General features: G+C 48.7%; 1 protein-coding gene across 3 annotated transcripts in view; it reads left to right on the top strand.

Annotated features, from left to right (window-relative positions):
• Positions 1–26,480, top strand: part of LOC119966396 (cation channel sperm-associated protein 4-like) — a 188,347-nt gene that overhangs the window by 135,021 nt on the left and 26,846 nt on the right. For all 3 annotated transcript variants that reach the window (XM_038798007.1, XM_038797997.1, XM_038797988.1), the window contains one exon: positions 26,211–26,344. In XM_038798007.1, the coding sequence (XP_038653935.1) occupies positions 26,211–26,344 (134 nt within the window). The remainder of the gene's footprint in view (positions 1–26,210; positions 26,345–26,480) is intronic.

Raw genomic sequence — 26,480 nt, 5'->3', positions numbered from 1 at the left:
TAGCTCCTGCCGAATTTTGTTATACTTGGCCTTTCCCCAATTTAGCACTCTTCCTTTAGGACCACTCTCGTCTTTGTCCATGAGTATTCTAAAGCTTACAGAATTGTGATCGCTATTCCCAAAGTAATCACCGACTGAAACTTCAACCACCTGGCCAGGATCATTCCCCAATACCAGGTCCAGTATGGCCCCTTCCCGAGTTGGACTATTTACATACTGCTCTAAAAAACTCTCCTGGATGCTCCTTACAAATTCTGCTCCATCTACACCTCCAAGACTACATGAGTTCCATTCAATGTTGGGGAAGTTAAAATCTCCCATCACAACCACCCTATTGCTCCTACATTGTTCTATAATCTGCCTACATATTTGTACCTCTACTTCACGCTCGCTTTTGGGAGGCCTATAGTAAAGTCCCAACAATGTTACTGCACCCTTCCTATTTCTTAGCTCGACCCATATTGCCTCAGTGCTCAAATCCTCCATCGTGCCCTCCTTAATCACAGCTGTGATATCATCTCTGACCAGTAATGCAACTCCTCCACCCTTTTTACCTCCCTCTCTATCCTTCCTGAAGCATCTATACCCTGGGATATTTAGTTGCCAGTCTTGCCCTTCCCTCAACCAAGTCTCAGTAATACCAATAACATCATATTCCCAGGTACTAATCCAAGCCCTAAATTCACCTGCCTTACCTGCTACACTTCTTGCATTAAAACAAATGCACCTCAGACCACCTGTCCCTTTGCGATCATCATCTCTTCCCTGTCTACTCTTCCCTTTAGTCACATTGAGTTTATTATCCAGTACCTTACTGGCTTTAGTTGCTGCCTCTTTACTGACCTCTAACTTCCTAATCTGGTTTCCATCCCCCTGCCACATTAGTTTAAAACCTCCCCAACAGTGTTAGCAAAAGCACCCCCAGGACATTGGTTCCAGTCCTGCCCAGGTGTAGACCATCCGGTTTGTAATGGTCCCACCGCTCCCAGAACCGGTTCCAATGTCCCAAAAATCTGAACCCCTGCCTCCTGCACCATCTCTCAAGCCACGTATTCATTCTGACTATTCTTGAATTTCTACTCTGACTGTCCCGTGGCACTGGTAGCAATCCTGAGATTACTACCTTTGAGGTCCTACTTTTTAACTTATCTCCTAACTCCCTAAATTCTGATTGTAGGACCTCATCCCGTTTTTTACCTATATCGTTGGTGCCTATATGCACCACGACAAATGGCTGTTCACGTTCCCCCTTCAGTTTGTCCTGCAGCCGATCTGAGACATCCCTGACCCGTGCACCCAGGAGGCAACATACCATTCGGGAGTCTTGTTTTCGACCACAGAAACGCCAGTCTACTCCCCTTTCAATTGAATCCCCTATGACTATAGCCCTGCCAGTCTTTTTCCCGCCCTTCTGTACAGCAGAGCCAGCCACAGTGCCATGAGCCTGGCTACTACTGCCTTCCCCTGGTGAGTCATCTCCCCCAACAGTATCCAAAACGATATACCTGTTTTGGAGGGAGATGACCGCAGGGGACACCTGCACTGCCTTCCTGCTCTTTCTCTGCCTTTTGGTCACCCATTCACTGTCTCCTTCACCAATCCTAATCTGCGGTGTGACCAACTCACTGAACGTGCTATCCACGACCTCCTCAGCATCACGGATGCTCCAAAGTGAGTCCATCCGCAGCTCCAGAGCCGTCATGCGGTCTAACAGGAGCTGCAGCTGGACACACTTCCCGCACATGGAGGAGTCAGGGGCATCGGCCGCGTCCCTGAACTCCCACATTGAGCACGAGGAGCATAACACGGGTCTGGGATCTCCTGCCATTTTTACACTTTACCTCAACTGATTACAAATATAATATGAAATAATGAATAAGTGAAAGGAATAAGGATTCTACTTACCAATCACAATACTTACCAACACACAGAGTTAAATTAGCTACTGCTAATTAGAGCACTTTCCTTACCAGCCAATCAGGTCACTGCTTTGCTGTGATGTCACTCTTCAAGGTAAGTTTTTAAAGAGGTAAACATACCTTCCCGACGACCACTCGCCACTGCTCCTGCCGAAAATCTGAAGGCCGCTTCTCCTGCAGGCTGTGACGTCACGGTTCAACTTCTTTCTACTTCTACCTGCCCTCGAGCCTTCTTGATTTTTACTCGGCTGGGATCCTCACAGTGGTTTTTTTTGGTTAGAGGAGGGGGTAGGGGGGGGAAGCACTGAAGAAGTGTTTCGAGTTTAACAGTCACTTGACAACAGCTCCTCCACAAACCACCTTCACTTGAACACCTAGGGTCGCTTGTACGGGTACACCTTCAAGTTCCACTGACTGCAATGCACGCATGCAAATTTTCCCCGCAACAGCTAATCAGTAGCTCCGCTCTACTGCCCTCTGCTTTCTCCTTCAGATGCTTGAACCTCCATGGATGTCGTCCGTGTCTCTCTCTCCCCCCCCACAACCCCCTCACCAGGTCGTGTAAGCGTTTAGCACAGAGATAGAAAAGCCTTATTGCTGTCTTCCCAGCCTGTTTTTCTGGATGAACTGATTCGCTTCCTCCGGCATGTTAAATTAGTGTTCTTTGCTGCCGTAGGTTACCCAAAGTCCTGCCAGGTACAGCATGCCAAGCCCCACCTTGTTTTTAAATAAAGCCGCCTTGGCCCCATTAAACTCCACTTGGTGCTTGGCCAAGTCAACTCCAATGTCCTGGTGCGGACTGTATGTCCCTCCCATCTACACAACCGCGTTCTCCTTACCCAGTTCAGCACCCTCTCTTTATCTTGAAACTTGTGGAGTTTTGCTATGATTCCCCACAGTGGTTCTCCTGATTTGGGCTTCTGCCTGAGCGACTTGTGGGCCCAGTCTACCTGTGGGGTTTTTGCGAAGCCTTCCCCTCCAACCAGCTTCCCGAGCATCTTCACAACATATTCTGTCAGGTCTCTGCCTTCTGTGCCCCCAGGTAGTGCGGCAATCCTTGTGTTCTGGTGGCGGGTCCTGTTTTCCTGATCTTCCACCTTCTCCTTGAGCGTTCTGTGTTGAGATGATCCGATTGCTCTGGTTGATGGCGCTTTCTTCAGATACCGCCCCGTTGACCCGTAGGTCTCCAGTCTCTGCTCCGTTCTTTCCAATACCACTTTGATGGGAGCCAGAACGATTTCTATGGCTGACCTCATGGCCATGAGATTCTCCTTTGTAGAGTCCCTGTGTTTTTGGAGCTCGATTGAAAGAAGCTCCATCCACTGCTTCATCGGTGGGTGGATTGGCATTAGCGATTCTGCTGGGTCCGCGAAAGAGGGTGGGGTTTGTTTTTGTTATTTTGGTGTCCGATTTATGGTATAAAAGCACCTAAATTGAAGTTCCCAAGGGAGAGCCACATTTCGTGCGACCGCCCAGCACATCACTACCGTACGAAGTCAGACGTCATCAGGTATTGCTCGGACTTCTTGCCTCAGACTTTCCACTCCGGACGCCACCCTTGCAGTGTTGGCCTGGACCCCACGCAATGCAGGCACCATATCCTGCCATATAAGGCTTCCGGAGTTGGCAATGTAATCGCTGGAATGTCACTGACACTGCTCCTGTAAAGCCTGCTTCTGCAATTGCATCTTGACCAGTGATGGGCTGACTTTTCCCAAAGGCTCGACGTGTGGCTTGGGGGCAGCTGTTTTCTGGGATCCAGCAGACCTCCGACTGCCCGCTGCCTTGGAAGTTCCTGTCTCCACCTGATGTGCTACTGCAGGTGTGTGGTGCTCACCAGCGAGTGTCCCAGAACCCTTTCTCCAACATGTCCCTCCGAGGTGATTGTCTCGGTGTTGATGAATGGTGCTGGTGAAACTTTTGCCGAGAACTCGTTGTCCTCGGCTCCGGTGTGCTCTGAGGAATTGGATGGGGGCAGCGCCTCTGGATGGCCCAGCCCCATCTATTGAAGATCCCAGAAGAGAAGGACATGGTGTCAGCTTTTGGGAATGACGAGGATGTGGGATAAAAGGGACTCACTTGAAATCGAAAATCTGGATAAAATTGCATTGGACTTTCACTTCTTCGACTCGGGGCAATCTCGCAGTCTGCCACTGCTCGCTCCACTGCCTCCCCCAAGCGTTCCATCGCCCTCTCAAAGAGGTTGAGGACATTTTTCTCGGGCACCCCTGCATCCATCTTCTCATGCTCCCTCCAATTGTGGCCGTCTATGTATCAAATATCGGAAGCACATTTTCAGTAAGCCAATGCACGGCTCAATGACGCTACTGGTTGATGCATGGGAATCTTTATAATGGGTCTCCCCATCGGTCTGGGCTTCCGCACAGTTATCATCTGCCATTGCCTCAGCGGTAACCCCTGCTGCTCAAGAACCAACCCCTCACCCGAGGGAGCCCTTTGAAGGTGCTGGCTACCTCAGAGTGTGCCAGGATGTAGGCATCATGCACACTGCCTGGATATCGGGTGCAGACGCACATGATGTGCAGCTGCTGGTCGCACACCTACTGCATATTCCGGGCTGAAATCCCTGCGTACTGATGAAGAGCACCACCTGTGTACTGATGAAGAGCACCACCTGTATACTGATAAGAGCACCCCCTGCGTACTGATGAAGAGCACCCCCTGCGTACTGATGAAGAGCACCCCCTACGTATTGATGAAGAGCACCCCCTGATGAGCCGGTGCTCATAGAGGGAACGTGCTTGCCATTAATCAAACCCTAGACCTGTGGTATGCCAGCGTAGTGGTGAACCCTGCTGCCCGGACATCCTGGTGGACCTGGTCCAGACTGAAGATTATATAACCCGTTGCTCAGGCGCATAGGGCATCCAAAACATCGCGGATACACCTGACTGCGGACGTTTGCGATATCCCGCACAGATCCCCGTTCGACCCTGGAAATATCAAGAGGCATAAAAGTTATGGCCGATCATCACCTTGACAGGAGTGGGTGTCCTCCTCCAAACCCCCATGGTGACCCACCACCTGGCACATGTGGTGCACGATCTCACTGGTTAACAGTAGTCTTCAGTGACACAGGAGGTCCGGCAACTCCTCGAAGGATAGGCACCAATGGTATATACATACCCTGATACACCTCCTCCTTCGCAACTCCTCCTCGGCCTGTTGAACAGCCGACACTTGAGCTTCACTGGCTGGCCCCTGCTCTTCTAAGGCAGGGTCCACTTTGAACTGGCACTGCTCCTCTAGCCTCCATGTGTCCACAACGGCATCTGCAGCTATGTAGATAGCGAAAATAGCTGGTTGTACTACGAAATCCGTTCCCTGCGGCGGGGAACGAGAATAAATGTTCGCAAGATGTGTATTTTCTTGGCCACCCCAACACCGAGATTAACCTTATCCACTTTACAAAAGAACACCTTTGGCAGGAACATCAGGAGGGACTGAAACACAAACAAATCTCGGCAGCACGTTCAACTTGACCGTCTACACCCTTCCTGCTAACCATAGTGGGAGGGTGTCCGACCTCTTAAGGGCCGTTTTCACCCTCTCCACCAAGCCGGCCAGATTCCATTTATGCGTCGTGGGCCACCTGAATACCTAAGCACCTGAATCATCTACTGGACAACTTGAATGGTTGGGCACTCGGATCTGCCCTTCTCCCCAGGGCATTCACCAGAAATATTTCACTTTTGGCCATGTTCAACTTGAAGCCTGAAAAAGCGCCAAACCTCTCCAATATGTTCCTTATCCTATCCATACATTCCAACGGATTGGAAATGTGCAGCAACAAGTCATCTGCCCACAATGAAACTCTATGCTCCCTGCCTCCCCTTAGAATAACTGGCCACTCCCCTGATGCCCAGAGCGCAATAGCCAAATGTTTGATAGCCAGCGCAAGTAGAAGTGGGGATGACGGGCACCCCTGCCTTGTACCCCTGTGTAACTGGAAATATCCCAAATTAATCAAATTTGTCCGAATACTTTTTTTAAAATGTTTTTATTAAGGCATTTAATAAAGGCAACCAAGACCAAAAAGAGAACAAACAGGAACTTTATAGCTGGCTGACTTATCTATGCATACAGGAGTTGAGAAACGGTTTCCATCTCCGGGCAAATCGCTCCATAGACCCTCTTGATTTTTTCCCAGCCCAAGGAATTCTGTGAGGCCACTCACCCGGACTCTGCAGCCCCGAGTCCCTCCATCCCAACTAAATCCATCTCCAGGCTACCAAAGAGGCAAAGGCCAACACGTCGGCCACTCTCGCCCCCTGGACTCCGGAGTCTTCCACCACTCCAATGATTGCCACTTCTGGACTCTGGACCACATTCACCCTCAGCACCTCAGACATTATATCAGCGAACCTCTGCCAGAATCCATCCAGCTTCGGACAAGCCCACAACATGTGGACATGCATCCCGGGACCCCCGCACACCACCCACATTTATCCTCTACCCCTCCGAAAACGTCATTCTGGCCATCGTTATATGTGCATTCACCCTTCTTAGAGCCTCCTCCCATAACCCAGCTTCCGAGACCCACCCCAGCTCTTCCTCCCACTTCTGCTTAACTTCTCCGATTGGGGCGCCCTCCCAGTCCATTATTTCTTTGTAGATCTCCGACACCCTGCCCTCACAAGCCCCTGCTTCCGACAAAATTTGGTCCTGCAACCCCGGGGTTGGCATGTCAGGAAAGGACGGCACCTGTTTCCTCACATAGTCCCGAACCTGTAAGTACTGGAACCCAATTCCTGCTGGGCAGCTCATACTCCTCTACCAACCCGTCTGAGCTCAAAAAGCTGCCCCCGACAAACAGGCCCCCAAACCGCTCAACCACCGCCGCCTTCACCCAAGGAGCTCTCCCACCCACAGAAATCCCACGATCAACGAATTGACTTTCCTGTATAAGGCCTTTGAAATAAAAATCGGAAAGCTCTGAAACACATATAAAAACCTCAAGAGCACTGTCATCTATACAGACTGCACCTGCCCCCGCCAGCGACAGTGGGAGCACGTCCTGCCTCTTCGTCCCCTTCATTTGATCCACCAACCAGCCAAATTCAGTTTATGTAATTGCTTCCAACCCTGCTGCCCAGATATCTGAACCTTGCCCGCACTACCTTAAACGGCAGCTCTCCCAACCTCCTCTCCTGCCCCCTTGCCTGAATCGAAAAGCCCTCACTCTTCCCCATGTTTAACTTATACCCAGAGAACTGGCCACATTCCATCAAAATGTCCATTGTTATGGGTCAGGGTTTAGAGAATCCCAAAGTGTATCATGGAGTTCACCTGACCCACAACCTTTAATAGATTGTGGTATGGGGAGCACACAGCCCACTCTACAGGTGTGGTACAACAGAAATGGACGAGTATTTTTTTAAAACAAAACAATGTTTATTCTGTGAACTCAAGTTAATCTTTTTAAAACAAACAGTGAATATCTTAGCAACGATTAATTCAAATACACCCCCCAAAGAATACAACACTAAGTAATCTGTATGCTGTTCTTTTAACATCCAAAAGACTTAACAAACCTTCAAACAGGAGCACATTAGGGTTTACATTCAATACTGAAAGCATTTACAATTCTGAATTCACCAAATGATTAAGATAGTCCTTGGATGGCAGACTTCAGATGCAGCTCACTGAAAAACACACACATCCAAGCTTTTTCTCAAACTGAAACTAAAAAGCAGAAGTAGAGCTCAGCTCCACCCACTCTGACATCACTCCAGTAACATGAGCAGCTTCATTTCTTAAACACCCATTTCTTAAAGGTACTCTCACATGACACCATGACTTCTCCAATACTTGAAAATGGGTCTGATATGTAAAGCAACAGGTCGTCTGCATATAGCGAGACCCTATGCCCCCCCCCCTATCCCTTTCCAACCCCTTAACGTTTTAAGCGCCATTGCCAATGACTCTCGCCAAGGCAAAGAGCAATAGGGAGCATGGGCATCCGTGCCTTGTCCCACAATACAGCCTAAAATACCCCAAACCTATCCGGTTCAACCTTACACATGCCGCCGGCGCCTAATACAACGACAGGACCCAGTCCACAAACCCCTACCAGAACCCAGACCGCCCCAGTAGCTCCCACAAATATTCCCATTCTACCCGATCAAAGGCCTTCTCCTCATCTATAGTGACCGCCACCTCCAGATTCCATCACTTCGACGGCATCATTATAAAATTCCACAGATGCCCAACATTAGCCGACAGATCCGTCCCTTTAACAAACCCCGTCTGGTCTTCTCCTATCAACCTTGCACACAGTCTTCAATCCGCGAGGCCAAGATCTTAGCCAACAACTCGGTGTCTACATTCAGCAGTGATATTGGGTGGTAGGACCCACACTGATCCGGATCATTATCCCTCTTAAAAATTAAAGATACAGAAGCCTGCAATAACGTGGGGGGAGCTCCACCAACTCCCTTGCCATATTGAATGTCCTTACCAGCAGGGGCCCCACGTCACCCAAAAACGTTTTATAAAATTCTACCGGAAAACCATCGGGACCATGGGCCTTCCCTGCTTACATCACGTCCATCACATCTACCAGTCCAATGGGTGCTCACAACCCCTCTACCACCTTGGGGAACGGCACCCCCCCCGAGGTCGCGGGCTCTGATTTCTAAAGCCTCTTATAAAACCCTTCAGATACCCGTTTACCCCCACCAGGTCCAGCACCACTCCACCCCTACCGTCCTTCACCCTTCCATTCTCCCTCGCCCCGTCCTGCTTCCTGAGTTGATGGGCCAGCACCCTGCTAGCCTTCTCCCTGTACTCATATACTTCCTCACTGGCCCTCCGCAACTGCCCTACTGCCTTCCCCGTGGACACCAGCCCGAATTCCATCTGGAGATTCTGCCTCTGCTTCAACAATCCTGCCTCCGGGGCCACCGAATACTTCCTGTCCACCCGCAGAATCTCATCTATCAGCCTTGCCATCTCTGCTCGCTTCTCCTTCTCCCTTTGCGTCCAAATTGATATGAACTCCCCCCTAATCACTGCCTTGAGTGCCTCCCACAGCATGGCAGCCGAGAACTCCCCCCCCCACAATTAGTCAGTGTGAGTCCAGGTCCGGAATCGTCCAAAGCACTTGCCTCATAAACTCCACATCATCCCAATTTGGGGCAGAAACATTTATCAGGACCACAAGCAGTCCCTCCAGCTTCCCACTTGCCATCACAAATCTTCACCCTCTAATCAGCTACTATATTACCCATTACCCACCTCAAATGCCACCCACTTATGTACCAGCATTGCCACCCCCCGTGTCTTCATGTCTAATCCCGAAAAGAAAACTTATCTTAGAATCATTAGAATTTACAGTGCAGATGAAGGCCATTTGGCCCATTGAGTCTGCACCGGCCCTTGGAAAGAGCACCCTACCCTCCCCAAGCCACCCTATTCCCACACCTCCACCCTATCCCCGTAACTGCACCTAACGTTTTTTGGACACTAGGGGCAATTTAGTATTGTCAATCCACCTAACCTGCACATCTTTGGAGATGCCCTACCCACCCTTTCCTTAGCCTTGTCTGATCCCCGATCTTTAAATGTGTTTCTTGTAAAAAGGCCATGACGCCTTCAAGCTCCTCAGGTGCGTGAAAGCACACAACCGTTTAACTGGCCCATTCAGCCTCCTCATGATCCATATGATCAAACTGGTCGGGAGCACTCCACCCTCTCCCTTGCCAATCAACTATACCCCTTCTTAGACCAGTCCCCGGCCCATGCCACGCGTCCCACCCTCAGTTGTCCACCATCACCACTCCATCCCATGCTATGCCTCAGCAACAGTACCTTTGTCCCCCTCTTCCCTTAAACAAAACAAATACCCCATCCCCCTCTGCTACACTAGCCATCAGATCATCCCCCCATTGCGCTTCTATTAACTATCCCGCCAAGCCAGCTTGGCAGCACCCGCTGACTCTTTCTCTTCCCCCCCCCCCCCCCCCCCCCCCCCTCCAACTCGCACACCTCCCCAGCAACAATGAAACAAAAAAAAATGTGCATTCATGCTCAATCTCGAAGGAGAAAGGTTCTCCAATAACTAACAAAAACAAAGATCCAAGAAAAAACGGACTGAAAAAACACCCTCCTTCATCTACCAGTCCATTGTCCCTTACAAACTCCATCGCCTCGTCTGGTGTTGCAAAATAGTGCCCTCGGCTATTAAAAGTCACCAAGAGGCGAGCCGGATATGGCATCTCAAACTTCACCCCCTTTTTAAAGAGGGCAGCCTTCACCCGGTTAAACCCGGCCCTCCTCTTCGCCAGGTCCGTTTCCAGGTCCTGGTACACCAGAAACTCGCTCCCCTCTCAGGTGCATCTCCTCATCTGCCTCGCCCATCTCAATATCTTCTCCTTGTCCAGGAACCGATGAAGGCGCACCACCATCGCCCTCGGTGGTCATTCGCCTGCAGCTTCCTCATCAGCGCCATGCGCTTGGTCAACCTCAAGGGGCCGGTCTAATGCCCCTTCCCCCACCAGCGTCTTAAACATCTTGGTTACATACGAGCCAGCATCCGCTCCCCGATGGGATCAGGCATCCCCACGAGTCTGAGGTTCTGCCTCCGGGAACGGTTCTCCAGGTCCTCCACCTTCTCCTTTAACCGCTGCGGAATCTCCTGCACCAATGAGGCAAACTGCTACTTGTGCTCCCCCCACCGCCTCCTCCACTTTCTGAATAGCCTGGCCCTGGGACTCCAGACTCTGCTCCACCTGGTCAATTCCTGCTTTTAATGGCTCCACCGCCTTGGCTAGGTCCTCCTGGGCCCCCTTCCTCTGTTAGCTAAACTTGTCAGAAAGTTCACCAGTTGCTCCATCGACCTCTGGGCAGGCAATGCAGAACTTTTACCCTTTGCCATCTTGGCCTGTGGCACACAAAGATTCTCTTGCTCCAGCTGCTCCCTTCTTCTCTACCCACTGCCCGTGGATCCATCCAACAGCTCCACCAGTGGAGTCAAAACTTTTCTCCAGCCAGTCCTACACCTCTTTTCTACAACACATCAATCAACCCCACAAACTGGGAAAAGATCCAAAAACCAGCCTCGAGTGGGAGCTGCCAAATGCGCGACCACTCACACCATGGCCGCCATCGGAGGTCTCGTCCTAACACTTTTTAATAAATTTAGAGCACCAATTATTTTTTTTTCCAACGAAGGGGCAATTTAGCATGGCCAATTCAACTAATCTGCACATCTTTGGATTGTGGGGGTGTCATAACCATATTTAATAGTCGTCAAATATTGCTTGAAAGCTGCCTTCCTTTCACGAGACCTGTCTGATCCTCCGAAACTACACCTGGGATATACCCCTCCAACCACCTCACCAATACCTTAGCCAACACCTCCACTTCTGTGTTTAATAAGGAGGTGGACCTACATGACCCACACTTCACAGGGTCCCTATCTTTCTTGGGGATTAATGAAATCTCCCTGTGTCATTGAAACTGAAAAAAATCTCCAAGAGATGTGGCGCTAATTCTGCTGCAAACAATTTGTAAAAGTCAACCAGGAAGCCTTCCCTGACTGCATCGACCCAATTGCCGATATAACCTCCTGTAACCCCAGCGATGCCTCCAATCCCTGCCCTTTCTCCCTCTAAACCAGGGGCTGGTTTAGCACAGGGCTAAAGAGCTGGCTTTTAAAGCAGGCCAGCAGCACGGTTCAATTCCTGTACCAGCCTCCCCGAACAGGTGCCGGAATGTGGCGACTAGGGGCTTTTCACAGTAACTTCATTTGAAGCCTACCTGTGACAATAAGCGATTTTCATTCATTTCTTAATCTCCGGGAACTCAAGCCCGTACAGAAAGTGCCGCATCTCTGTCCCCTCCCCCTGAGCCACAGACCTGTACTGCCCCTTATAAAAAGTCTCAAATACTTTATTAATTTTCTCTGGCATATTCAGCACCTCACCCCCCCACCCCCTCACTTGTTCTATCTCCTGCGTAGCCGCTTGCGTCTCAACTGATGCGCTAACAGGTGGCTGGCCTTCTTCCCATACTCATAAAGAAACCCCCTCGCTTTCTGAAACTAGCCACCGCCTTGCCTGTCATCAGCAAATCACATTCCCTTGCTCCACTAAAAGTTCCCTGGTCGGGGCCATAGGGTTTCTGCCGGTCAACCTCCAAAATTGCACCCACCAATTGCTACCTTTCCGTCCTCTTCACCTTATCTCTCTGAACCTTGTATGAGATCACTTCTCTATCCCACCACCTTCAACCTCCCCATTTTGGTTAAACTCTATATACTCCCTAATTACTGAAGTCACCTTTCCACAAAACTCTTTGTCCGCCAGTAAGGCCAGGTCCATCCTCTACGAGGTGCCAGGCCCACAGCAAGCCTCACATCCATAAAATGCATGCATGGTCTGAAACCACGATCGCCCCACATTCCATCCACGCAATCCCTGGGAGAATCGAATTACCCACCACCAATGCACATGGGAGAAGTAGGAAAACGCCCTCCCTCCCGGATGCCTAAACCTCCATGACCCATCCCCCACCCCCATTTTTGGAGAGTTTTTATAAAGTTCTCTTACCTTCTCATTCCCCCATAGTAGCCATGGTGCCCAGGCCCCACTTGTAAATGCTTGCACCAATTTGCACCTGCGTGACTTATGCCTAAGAGGGGCGGAGCTTTGCGAATGGGTGGATCTTGCATGGATCGGCTGGTGGGATGCAAGCTTCGATTTCACCTCCAGCAAGAGACTGGAGCATGGCTTCGGAATCAGCGACTTGCGCATACCTCCATTTAAAAATTTTGTGTGATTCTGCGCCCAATCGCGATTCTCGTTTCCAGTGTCACGAAGCGGAGAATCCAACCTGTGGTTTTGGTTTCCGGAGACAATTCAGGCAGTGCAGAACAATCACAAAGCTGATCATCCATCCCAGGTTATGAAGAAACACTAAAGAACCTGGGGCTCTTCATCCAAGAAAGAGGTGTGAGAGATATTTTCTTATAGAGGTTTATAAGACTCTTAAGGAGATATAACAAGTGGGCAGAGATTCAACTGAGAGAAGAATATTTTAGGTCTGATGTCAAATTATTTTTCATACAAAGCAATCAGTTTGCGGAATAAATGTCCTGATAGCCTACAGGAGATGAATCTCAAGGCATAATTTGAGAAGCAAGCAGATACACAATTGGGGAGGGAGGTTGGTTCTTTCTCGGTGGGTGAATTGACTAAATAGCCTCCCTCATCCAAAATTATCTTGTGGTCAAGAGCATACACCTCCAAAACCTGTTGTCCATTTTGGACTTACACTAAAGATACAATAATCCTGCTCAGCTGTTATACTCTCTCTCTTCAGGTACTATGTCCTACGTCGGCAACCATGGACCTTTATGTTAATCTTGCTCCTGAGTTACTAATTTTCTTCATTGCGACATTAATTCAGTTTGCGAGGCTCTTTAAAGCAATCATTCTTTGATTACCTCAATATCTTTTACCATTGATCTTTTCCATCAGCATCAGAATTTCTAAGCCATGATTTCTGATTACAGCCCCAAGAAATTCCAACTTTCTCTTCCTGATCTTGGTCAGCAGAGTTACTTCAGTCTCCGATTTTACCAGCACCTCTTCATTGGTCGTGTGACTTGTCCAAGATATCTTCATTATTCGCAACAAAAACCACAACACTCTGCAGCCTCATTTTGTCTCTGCATTGCTTCACTGATGGTCCAAAACTCATTTCCATCTGTCAAAATTGTTGTGATGTAGCATTCCAAGATTCTCAGCTTTGTTTTCAAGGCTCACTTTGAGTTGATTTTAATTTTATGAAATGCATCTTTGGCCATTCCAATCCTTTACCTAATTTCATGGTCATGCTTTCTGTTCAGAGGGCAGCACGGTGGTACAGTGGGTTAGCCATGCTGCCTCACGGCGCTGAGGTCCCAGGTTCAGTCCCGGCCCTGGGTCACTGTCCATGTGGAGTTTGCACATTCTCCCTGTGTCTGCGTGGGTTTCGCCCCCACAACCCAAAGATGTGCAGGGTGGGCGGATTGGCCTCGCTAAATTGCCCCTTAATTGGAAAAAAATGAATTGGGGACTCTAAATTTATATTTTAAAAATGCTTTCTGTTCCGTGTGAACACACTACCCGGTAATAAAATGTGTCTACCTGTTTGATTTTCATTCTTCACTGTGGTCTTACATTCTGTCATGATTTTCTTTTTGGAGACTACTGGACATTTTGTTTTCTTACAGGTTATGTTCAGCACTTTCTTCTCATTTTTGCACATTACTCTATCCAAAATATTTTGCAGTTCCTCTTCAGGTTTGGCAATAAGAACGGCAGTTTTGGTATGTCTTATATTATTACGGTTGTAACCTCCAACTAATAATCCAGGAAGGTCCTCAATGTCTGAGAATGTTTTCACTGTATAAACTGAATAAATTTGGGGATAAAACACATGCCTGTCGGGTCCCCCTTTTATTCTTCACAAGCTTGTTGAGATCGTCCTCAACTTTTTACAACTCAAGTTTGTTCCTGTTGCTCGTTATGCTTTCCCTTAATTTGCTCTGTTTTAATTACCTTTGCTCAAGAGTCGCCAGGTATCTTTCTGATACCACCACAGGGTTCAAAACCGAATACTGATCAATGACTCGATACACCAGTTAGTAAGTTTGAAATCAATGCACATTTATTTACACACACAGCCAATTATTACTCATGCACAAACTCTACTCGCTAAACTACAACTACTACTAAAAGCCTATACTTAGCTTCGAGGGGCCCACTCAGTCAGAGGAACAATGGCCGTTGTCCGGTTCTGATACTGCTGGCTTCGAACTGGTATAGAATAGTAGCTAGGAGCGTCTATCGCGTAGCGTCCGTTGATCTTAGACTTACTTGGCTGGTGCTTGGCGGTCTCTCGTCGCTGAGAGCCAAATGCCAAATTGAAGATGGAGAGGAGTAAGAGAGCGAACTGACCTTGAGGACTCTGTTTTATAGCTCCCAGGGGTTTCGCGTCCTTCTGGGCGGACCCTGGACTTGGTCCCAATTAATTGGACCATGTCCCAATCGTTTGTATCGATTCTTCTCCAATAGCGGGGTTGTTCCTCGATCGTTGGGCGGACTCTATGTAACCGTTGGCCTGCCTTTGTTTTAGCTTCCACTGGCGCCGGGAAGTCTGTCCTGGTACTGATTGTTTCAATGTTTCTTTTTGTCCCCGGAGATAGCTCATTACTATGCTAATGACTTGTAGTTTCAGTTCTGTCTGGGTTCTGCAAGTCCTAATCCACAGAAAACCTTGCACCTGCTTGTTTTTCTAGTGCTTTCCATTTTTTCCTGCACTCTTTGCAAGTATCCATTTTGGAATCGGGACATGGCCACCCCAGGTGGCTACACTCCCTCCTTGTGATCCTCAACGCGAAGCGTGAAGGATCACATTACTGCGATGTCTTGGTTCCCTGACCAAGAGGCCACGCATGACTAGGCTCAACTCTGACCCTAACTATGCAACATATTTTTAACTAAACAATTTTACATACACACATCATCAAAATCCTATTGGGGCGCTATGTTATTAAGGACATGCATTACAAAATAAGAAAACTGGAACCTCTAAGTATTCTCACTAAACTATCCTCACTCAAACAATTCAAAAATATACTAACATCTTAACTCTACAAAAATAGCAGCATTCAAATGTCTCTGGTTTGGCAGTCAAACACAGAGTTCACATTTCTTTATTTAACAAACGAACACACACAAACAAAAAAACAAATGTACTTTAATCCATGTCAAGGGGTTCGGGGGCCTGGTGGAAACCGCAAATAGGGGATCTAATTCTGTATACCGGGGTGCGAGAGTGGCGGGCTCTCCTTTGCCTTTTCTTCATGCGAATGGTCTGCACGATACTGCAAAGTATCGCCAGTGCTAAAAGTGCTTCAACAACATACGAGAGGGAATACCAAGTGATAAATTTATCACACCAGGTCGGGGTACTGTTGACTGTTACTGGGCTCTGTGTACTGTGGGGGAGTGAATCATTGACGGCTTGTGGGGTGGGGGTGAGGGGGTTAGCGTTCGTGCGCAACCAAAGGGATCCTGCTAGTGTCCATATAACAAAGATGGAGGTCGTCGTCATCTCTTTTCTCGTCTTCTTCTGGAATTCTGTGAACACAAGCAAAATGTCTGTCATTATCTTGCTTAAGATCTTGTGTGTTTGTCTGTTGTCCTTTATTGCCAATTACCCTTTATAATTGGTCACCATCTGTGACTCCCTTATTTTTTTTTAAACTGAATTTCTGGACAAGACATTCTTGAAAAATACTGACACAGTGCGAGCCGTCTCGCAGCCTGTGCGATTTACCATCCCAATGTTTGAGGATGTAAATAGCCTGAGGAAAGCAACCGAAGGGTCACTATAAACCAAAACAAAAACTTTTGAACTGAAAGAGCCAAAATGAGGTGCATATGGGCCGCGGCGGGTAAGAATTGGATGGAATCCCTGGGTAGGACGGGATGTGCTCTACCCGACCTTAGCTGACCAGAGGGGGGGTCCTCAGGCAGGGCGGGGACCAGTGCCGTTTCTTCACTGCCTGAGTAACCGGCCAGAATATAGTCGTCGTGGGGAGTTGAGGACTGCCTCTTCTACCCTCAAATTAGAAGAGCAATTATGAACTAGTGTCGGGCAAATTCTCAGAGATTTCGGCTGATAAGCTAGGCGGCTGTCCGTGGACAAACTTGTTCCATTAACTGCCAGGGGGTGTTAAAGGAGTGGTGGCGTGGGGCTGTGAAAAGCTGTTTAAATCCTAAACACTGAACACTTAACAAACACATACAAACAAACATTAAACGAATATCGTGCAGGTTCCATCAGAAAGGACACCGTATCTCTCTAGCGGTTCCTTTTAAACATCATCTGGACACCTCAGTTTTCAGTTGTGAACAGGGTCACAAAGGGATTCGCGTGGTGGGAGTCAGACTCCATGTCAGCATCTTCTCCCAGCTGCCATACTCTCGACTGTATAAGTCTTGCCAAAGCTGCGTGGGGTGACTTGGGGTCCATCTCATTGTTCCTTATGAGCCTGAATGAATTGCCCCGGTGCCAGAATCGCGTGTCTAGTTTTGAATTGCAGGTGTTTAATTCGTAATCGTCGGGTGGTGGGTCTGGGTCAGGGGCTTTAATGTATGTGATCTCGAAGGGATCACTTGAATCGTACTTGAGTCGTTGGGAGTGGGGCCTGGTGCAGGGGCTAGTATCGTGTTGTGCTGTTGCTGTCGTCAGTGCTTTCGCAGTCACTGTCGCTCTCGCTGCTGTCTGGGGGCGGGGAGAGGCGGAGTCGTGTGTCGGGGGGGAGTCGAAGTTGAGTCTGAGGACGGGCTGGACTGGCTGGGGGAGCGTGGGAATGCGTTTTCTGGGGGCGGGGCGTGCTCATCTGCTGCGAGCAGGATGTGGTGTGTGTGGTTGTTCTGCGAGCCATAAGCCTTGAGCTGGTTTATGTGAAACCACGCAGACTTTCCTTTAAGGTACTTTATCTTGTAGACAGAGGGGCTTACTTTGTCCGAAATGGAGTACGGACCTGAGTATTTTGGTGACAGGAATGTGCTGGGGTTGTATAGGGAAAGCATTACTTGCTGCCCTACTTCAAACTCAGTGGCATGCACTGTCTTATCGAAACAAGCCTTGCTTTGTTACTTCCTTCTGCCCATTCTCACAGCGGCTGCTAGTTGGGCCGCCTGCATATTTGCTATCAACTGCTGTACAGCGTTTTCGTGTGTGAGGGCTGTCACTGCGGGGCTGGTCAAATCTAAGCCTAATAAATATTCCGTTCCTTTCATGGGCCGTCCGGTCATGAGAGTGTGGGGGGTGTATCCTGTGGACGTGGATATCGTGTTTCGGAGAAACATTAAGGCAAATGGGAGAACTGAGTCCCAGGTTCTATTGCTCTGCTGAACCATTTTCCTAAGGGTGGCTTTCAGTGTCCTATTCATGCGTTCGACAATACCACTTGACTGGGGGTGGTACGCGATATGGAACTTTTGAGTCATTCCAAAAATTGTGAGGACGTTTTTCATAACTCGTCCTGTAAAATGGGAGCCTTGATCGGACTCTATACTGCGGGGGAGTCCCCATCTTGTAAAGATGTGGTGGGTTAGTATTTTGGCTGTGGTCTTTGCCGTATTAGTGCGCGATGGAAATGCTTCCACCCATTTTGTGAAGGTGTCGATGACCACCAACACATACTTATATCCGTTTCTGCAAGGGGGCAGTGGTCCTATGAAGTCTATCTGGAGGTTAGTCCATGGGCCATTAACGGGGCGGGTGTGGTTAAGTTGAGCCTTCATTGCGTATCTGTCCAGATTGTTCTGGGCACAGATCAAGCAATTCTCAACGTAGTGTGTTACGTCGGCTTTCAAATTTGGCCACCAACAGAGCGGTCTGAGGTGGGCTAAAGTGGGTTCAATTCCCTGATGTCCATGATTGTCATGGAACAAACAAATGAGTTGGTTCTTATCCTGCTCTGGAACTACATAAAGGCTGTCTTTAAGAATCACACCGTAATGTGTGGTCATGGAATTCCTAAATTTGTCATAAGGGGCTGGGAAGGTTCCCTTTAAAACTTCCCTGAGCTTCTCGTCCTGTTTCTGTGCCTGGGCTAAATCCTGTATGTTGGTCTGTGAGACCTGAACTGCGTGTACTGGGGCACTTTCGGGGGGGTTCCAAAAATAACCATGCCTAGAACCTGCTTTTGCTAGGGTGTCTGCTTTAACATTTCCAGGTGGGGAAGAACAGTGGTGACTGCAAACTTTTACAATGCTGTATTTCCTGTCTTTTGCCTGCTTTAAAATATGGCGGAGTAATGGGGCTGATGGTAGGGGTTTTCTGTCTGTGGAAACAAATCCTCTTGTCTCCCGCAGGGGTAGGAATTCGGTTAAGCTATTACAGACATACAGGTTGTCTGAGTAGATGTCTGCTGGGGTGGGGAACGAGTCGGGGTGGTCTACTATGTAAGCTATCGCTGCCAGTTCTGCTGCCTGCGAGCCTAAGTGTCCTGGCAACTTTAGGGAAATCTCTTCTAGGGCGCATCACTGCGCGTCCGCGACATAAATACCGCATCCTGTTATGCGTTTGCCGTCTAAAACTGTGGAGGAGCCATTCACATAGATCTTCAGGGGTGCGCAAGTGTCTGTGGGCTGGGGCCTCTGGGGTGAACTACCTATCTTCCTGGGAGGTGTTTTTGGAATGAACGGGCCTGTGTTCTGCTGTGTGGAGATAATCTCACATTCATGAGGGGTGCCTGGGTACTGTAAATTGTCCGCAAGGAAAGTGTGTGTCTTTGTCCTTTTAACTGTGATGTCCCGTCCCTGCAAAAGAAGGGTCCAACGGGCTGCTCGGATTTGGCTAAATGTGCCATCTTTAAGTCGGCCGTCTAATAATAGCTGTGTTGGGGAGTGTTCTGTGAGGATGACGATGGGGTTGAGTCCTGTAATGTATGAAAAGTACTGTACTGTCCAAAAAACTGCGAGCAGGTGCCTTTCACAGGCAGAAAATCCTTGCTCGACAGGGTCTAATATTCGGGATGTGTAGGCTACGGGTCTTAACTGGTCGTGCCGTTCCTGGAGGAGCACGGCCGAAAGGGTTTGGTCGGTGCTTGCTACTTCGATAGCGTACGGGGAAAGTGGGTCTGGGACCTGTAGTGTGGGGGCTGTGCTGAGGGCTCTTTTTAAAGCATCCACGGCATCTGTATGCTGCGGAAGCCATTCCCAAGGTGCCTTTCTCTTGAGAAGGTCGGATCGGGGCGCTGCTTTAGTGGCGAAACCGTCGATGTGGTTTCGGCAGTAGCCAACCAGTCCTAAAAATGACCGGAGGGCTGAGACATTGTGGGCAAGGGGCTATTTGACAATCGAGTCAATCATTTTCTGCTCGATCTTGTGTTTACCATGCGTGATAACTGCTCCCAAGTATATCACTTATTCTTCCAAGGGCCTTTTTGGGGTTAACCTTGCATCCAATTTCTTTTAGGAGTCCTAGGAGTTCTGCTAGAAGCGAAATGTGCTCTGCCTTTGTGTCGTCTACATACTGGACCAGACATTCGGGGTGGGAACATTTAGCTAATCCATTTGCCAGCTGTCGGTGGAAAATGGAGGGGGAGTTGTGGAAAACTTGTGGAAGGCACGTCCACGTGTACTGCTGTCCTTTAAAAGTGAAGGCGAATTTGTACTGGCACGCTTTAGCCAATGGAATGGACCAGAAGCCGTTACTAATGTCCAAAACCGTAAAGAATCGTGACTGGCGTCTCTGCTTGAGCATGGTCTCGGGACTTGTGGCTACGGAGGGGGCTGCTGTTGGGGTGACTTTGTTCAGTTCCCGGTAATCAATGGTCAGTCGCCATGATCCATCGGGTTTCCTGATGGGCCAAATCGGGGCATTATTAGTGGAGGCTACTGATCTCAGTACGCCCTGTTCTAACAAGCTATCTATCACTTTTGAGATTTCTCCCTCTGCTTCCTGGGGAAATCCGTACTGTTTCTGGGGTCTGTGGTCAGGACCTGTAATCTGCACTGTGCCAGCCATTCTGCCACAGTCGTGCTTGTGCTGTGCAAATGCTGCTTTGTGTTCTTGCAGGACTGCCCTAACCTGTTTATCTGCACTAATTGTTCTCGGGTCAAACTAGTATTCTCCTACTGAGCTGATCCTATTTGCATATCCTCCTACTGTGAGCTTGGCGGGGGCTCTTGCTGCTTTTGCTATTCTCCAGACACATTTGTTGACTGGGTCAAATGAAAGGTTGTGGGAGCTCATAAAGTCGATTCCTAAAATGTGTTCTGCTGTGTGGGGCAGATCAACTAACACTATGGGGTGCTTTGTGGTTATATTGCCGATTTGTATGGATACAGGGGCTGTGATGTGTCACTGCTGTGAGTGGCCTGTAAAGCCGCTGAGGGTGATGGTGTCTGTAGTGGGCCGTGTGTCCCTCTGAAACATCGTGGAGGAATTGAGTGTGGTGCGGGCCCCCCTGTGTCGCAAAGAAATTCAACGGGCTGACCCCGTACTTTGGCTGCTACGACCGGTCGGCCGGACTTATCCCAAAGGGTTCGCAGACCCAAGTTGGGGAGCCCGAACACCGTCAGTCTGTGCCGTTCATGTCTCCCTGGTCTAAACGGGCGCTAACACTATGTATAGGCTCTGCCCTATTCCTATCTAGGGTGCCTGTCTGTTGGGCTCTCTGTGGTTTTTGTGGCACGTTGCACTCTCGTGCAAAGTGTCCTAACTGACCACAGTTGTAACACTCCTGTGATTTGGGCTGGGGTGGGCTGTTCCTACTCTCATTTATCCATGCGGGGTTCTGGTGCGCTTTAACTGTATGCATATCTGCATCTGGCTGCTCTTCCTCGGGTTTCCTAAAATTGGTCTTGTTCTGAATGGATTGCTCCCAAGCGGGGGATAACCTTTTCAAAACCCATTTCTCATTGTGGGCCTCATCTGAGGGGTCATAATTCACGCAAGCTCTCTGTCCTGCCTCTGTTGCATGAGAGACTAAGATTCAAGTCCATTTTGCCATGTTATCTGAGGACAAATGGGCGCGGGCTAATTCTCCAAAAACTGCAGTGAAATGAATCCATAAGCGTCCAGCAAATGCTGTGGGGTGCTCTGTCTTCTTTTGCCTGCATCTATTTAGGCCTTCTACCGGGTCTCCTCTGTTATAGCCGATCGCATCAAGGATTGCTGTGTGCATCTCTGCTAGGGTGCCTCCTCCTACATTCTGTGGGTCGGGAAGGGCTGCTACGACTGAAGGATCGAGGCTCAAAACTGTGAGCTTTACCTGCTCTCTCTAGTCCAGGCCGAACATAGTGGCCTGTTGTTTAACTTTTGCAAAGAATTGGTGGGGGTCTGAAGTGGGAAGGAACGGTGTGATTTTCTCCCACGCGTCCCGTAATTGGGTCACGGTTAAGGGGTTTGTATACAGAAAGTCTGATTCTCCTTCTGTTGCGGCCCTGCGGTGTGTGGTTACCGGATTCATGGGAGTGTGTTCTGCCTGTTTGGTGGGGGGTTGGGGTGCTCTTCTTTTCTGGGGCTTCTCCTGCGCACATGCTCCATGTACGTATCTATGGGCTGTTTCGTTTAATTCCTGCCAATCGGGGCCGTTTTCCTGATCTAGTTGGGGTCCGAATGTGCTCTGAAAGCCAATTTAAACTGAAAGCAGGGATTTCAATTCTGCAATCTGCTTCCGGCACTTTGCGTGGTCTACCGAGCTCTGCCTTTGTTCCGTTGTGGAAGCATGGAGTGCTCGTAGGGCTGCCTTTAAATCACTGCACTGTTCCTGCAATGCCTCTACCTGCTGTTCTGTTTCTTGTCTTACTAGGACCGCACATTGTGTGTCCTGGTAGGCCTTGTCATACTGGGTCTGGAAGCTGCTTAAGTACGCCAGACAAGACTGGTGTACCCTCTTGGCATCATCCACCTCTCTGTCTTTTGCTGCTAACTGCCCTCTTAACTCGCTGTTCTTACTCTCTATCTCGCTCACATCTACCTTACTCGTTCTATCTCTCTCCTCTATCTCTCTATGGAGCGTCCTATCGACCTCCTCTGTGCCTCGCAATTGTGCCAGACAGGACACGATTGCCATCGGCTTGCAAGCTTTTCCCAAGCTCTTCTTGTGAATCTCTGTCAGGTTCTCCCACCAAGTATGTCCTATACTCCCGAGACCTGTTTCTTCATTCGCACAAAATTCTCTCCAAAGGGGCCATCCTTTCCCTTTGAAGTACTTCCTAATTTCCTCTTCCCAAATGGGACACTGTCATACTCTGGTCGCTGTGACCTCGAATTCCTGTGGGTTCATAAGGCGTTCCATTGCCTTCATTGCCATTTTTCCTTTTTCTGGGTTCTCTATTAAATTTGGAACAGGGGCTGATAAAGCGGTGATGTAAACACGGGTAAGGCTTACGCTAATTTCCAGCCTACAAAACACCTGACAGTTTTACGCAACAAAATCTCTCGGTTTCAACTTATATCCCTGTTAGTACGCATGCATTAACACACTTCAGAATTCTGGAGGATTGATCAGTACTGCTTAAACTCTTTTGGTTCTTCTGTTTCCAATTGGATTTCTAATTCAAATTTTGGGTTCTCTCGGAGTGGGGGGGCCACTTCTAAGTCAAGTCCCATCAGGAGTCGCCAGTAAATGTTGCTCGTTATGCTTTCCCTTAATTTGCTCTGTTTTAATTACCTTTGCTCAAGAGTCGGCAGGTATCTTTCTGATACCACCACAGGGTTCAAAGCCGAATGCTGATCAAAGACTCGATACACCAGTTAGTAAGTTTGAAATCAATGCACATTTATTTACACACACAGCCAATTATTACTCATGCATAAACTCTACTCGCTAAACTACAACTACTACTAAAAGCCTATACTTAGCTTCGAGGGGCCCACTCAGTCAGAGGAACAATGGCCGTTGTCCGGTTCTGATACTGCTGGCTTCGAACTGGTATAGAATAGTAGCTAGGAGCGCCTATCTCGTAGCGTGCGTTGACCTTAGACTTATTTGGCTGGTGCTTGGCGGTTTCTCATCACTGAGAGCCAAATGCCAAGTTGAAGATGGAGAGGAGTAAGAGTAAGAGAGCGAACTGACCTTGGGGACTCTGTTTTATAGCCCCCAGGGGTTTCGCGCCCTTCTGGGCGGACCCTGGACTTGGTCCCAATTAATTGGACCATGTCCCAATCGTTTGTATTGATTCTTCTCCAATAGCGGGGTCATTCCCCGATCGTTGGGCGGGCCCAATGTAACCATTGTCTTGCCTTTGTTTTAGCTTCCACTGGCGCCGGGAAGTCTGTCCTGGTACCGATTGTGTCAATGTTTCTTTTTGTCCCCAGAGATAGCTCATTACTATGCTAATGGCTTGTAGTTTCAGTTCTGTCTGAGTTCTGCAAGTCCTAATCCACAGAAAACCTTGCACCACCTGCTTGTTTTTCTAGTGCTGTCCATTTTTCCCTGCACTCTTTGCGAGTATCCATTTTGGAATTGGAACGTGGCCACCCCAGGTGGCTACATTCCCAATGGTGATATCTTCCCAATATAGTTTTTGCCATCAAGCTCGAGAGACTCAAACATGATCACTAAAACACATGAATAAATCTTTATTCATATCTATGGCTCTTTCTCATAGCATGTCTCCTGTAAAGATAGCGGCTGGGATTTACCGGCTTCGTCACGCCCGGCTGGGTGTTACAACAAGGTCGTTGAATCTTGCGAAAGGACTTTCACAAGATTCACGACGTTGGAGACGTCTCGCGAGATTCAATCGAACCTCGCAAGACTGCCCTCTTGCCCTCACTGGGCATGATCCAGATCAGCATGTTTAAATTGGCCATTAGGCTCATTTAAATATATGTGTTCCATATTTTCCGAGGGGCCGGGAACTACCGGTTCCATATTTTTCTAGCGCCGGGAACTAACAGCCTCCCCAACGAGGCTTCGACCAGGTGCTATTTAGTACTGGTCCACACAAATGTGGACCAATCGTAACGGCTCCTGGGAAAGCCTCCCAGGTCATTGGACTCCTAGGTGGTTGGGCTTTTGGAGTGGTACCTTGCCACTCTTAATGGTATCTGGGCATCTTGGCATTGGCAACCTGGGTGGCAATGTGCCCAGCTGCCAGGTTGCCCATGCCAGGGTTAGCCAGGTCAGGCCTGAGGCTTTGCCCTTAGAGGTGGGGTGAGCCAGGATGTGGTGCTCAAGGACCCCAGAAGAGGTAAGTTGGGTGCAGTGGCGGGGTCCAGAGGCTGAGGTGGAGTTGCTGAAGGGAGTGGTCAAAAGATTAGGGCTGCCTTTAAAAATGGTGCCTCATTCGGCTGATTGAGTCTGTACCGACCCTCCAGAAGAACACTCTACCCAGGCCCACTCCCCCTGCCCTATCCCTAAACTCCACCTCACCACACCTCTGGACACTAAGGGACAATTTCTTCTGGCCAATCAACCTAACCTGCACATCTTTGAACTGTGGGAGGAAAACCAGAGGAAACCCACGCAGACACGGGGGGGGGGGGGGAAACTGCAAATTCTGCAAGACAGTAACCCGAGGCCGGAATTGAACCCGGGTCCCTGGCACTGAGACAGTAGTGCTAACCACTGTGCCACCATGCCGCCCTCTCTGTTTTCCAAGGTAGACTGTAGTGTTATTCTACCGCCATGTCAATAGCAGTATCTATTGAATTAGGCATTCTGAATTCTCCCTCAGTGTACCCGAACAGACGCCGAGTGTCGTGACTAGGTGATTTTCACAGTAACTTCATTGCAGTGTGAATGTAAGCCTACTTGTGTCATGAATAAAAGATTATTATTATTGCTGAAGCTAAATATGTTGTATTATTTGGTTAAATAATAGTTTTTTTGTATTTGTTTTGTGAAAGAGAGCCCGTACACAAGCTTTCTGCCCCACTATTCACTGAAGCCTAGAAGTAGGCCTCATCCTAGCCACCGTAGGTATTAACCGGGGGGGGGGGGGTTGCACCATGCAGGGAGTCAAAGACATTAAGTGCCTGATCAAAGGAACCAGCAGTACGAAGGGAGGGATCCAGTGAGAGCTTACACCCTACCTTGCTGACCACTTCATCTCCCCCTCCCTCTATTATTTACCAGTGATGATCCTAGGCCTCAGGTCGCCGTCGTACTGCCTCCCCAGTGGCACTGTTTTCAGTAAAGCTGCGAGTCTCTAGGCAGAAGTTGTTAGCAGTCAGATTTCTGCTCAGGGGACCTCTAATCCCAGGGAAGGCCCACCATTGTACAGCTACGTGCCTGAATGACACTTAACTCGGCAGGCCTTCTCTAAAAGAGGTGACATAGGCTCTCGCAGCTCTCAAGCCAGTGGGCAGGACACCAGTCGCCTCCATTAAATACTTCACCTGATTTCAAAATTGCCTAGAAATAATACAGCAGTAAAATTGGGAAGTACTTGTATCAAATTCCGCTCTCTGCTGTTTATCCAGAACCTTCATTAAATGACAGATAAGCACCAAGAAGTTCAAGTTTGATGGCAATGTCATGAACTGCTTATAAACCCTGCAGAATTATCCTTTCCATTAGGCTTCAGCTTGCCCAAAAATGTCTGTTTTACATCCCTGTCAATGTTGAAACTTCATCCCAAAGAATTTGTACAATAGCATATCGTAGTGTGATTTTCAAGCTCCAGTCACTTTATTTCACTTAACTCTTTTCATCTGTTACCTGGGCATTGATCAATTTACATTGTCAACTTCAAAATCATCTCATTCAAGCTGCAGAAAATTAGATCTTTCCTTTTGCAGGTATTCGCTGTGTTTGGGGTGATCATATTTAGCACCGATGTTCCAGAATCGTTTGGGAGTTTGGAGAAAGCTATGTACTCGTTGTTTATCTGCATCACACAGGATGGATGGGTGCAAATTTATGAAGAATTTGTGTAAGTCCCATTGTCTTCCTGGCCTGCGTTTTCTTGAACTCACTCTGTGCACATGGGTTATTCCAAGAGCAGTTTTAGAAGGACAAGGGAAGCACCATCATGTCCAACTTCCCCTCCAAGTAACACAATATTCTGG

Source organism: Scyliorhinus canicula, chromosome 1 (assembly GCF_902713615.1).
Source record: "Scyliorhinus canicula chromosome 1, sScyCan1.1, whole genome shotgun sequence".
Taxonomy (NCBI): domain Eukaryota; kingdom Metazoa; phylum Chordata; class Chondrichthyes; order Carcharhiniformes; family Scyliorhinidae; genus Scyliorhinus; species Scyliorhinus canicula.
The sequence above is the reverse complement of the archived record's forward strand: the minus strand, read 5'-3'. Positions and strand labels throughout refer to the sequence as shown.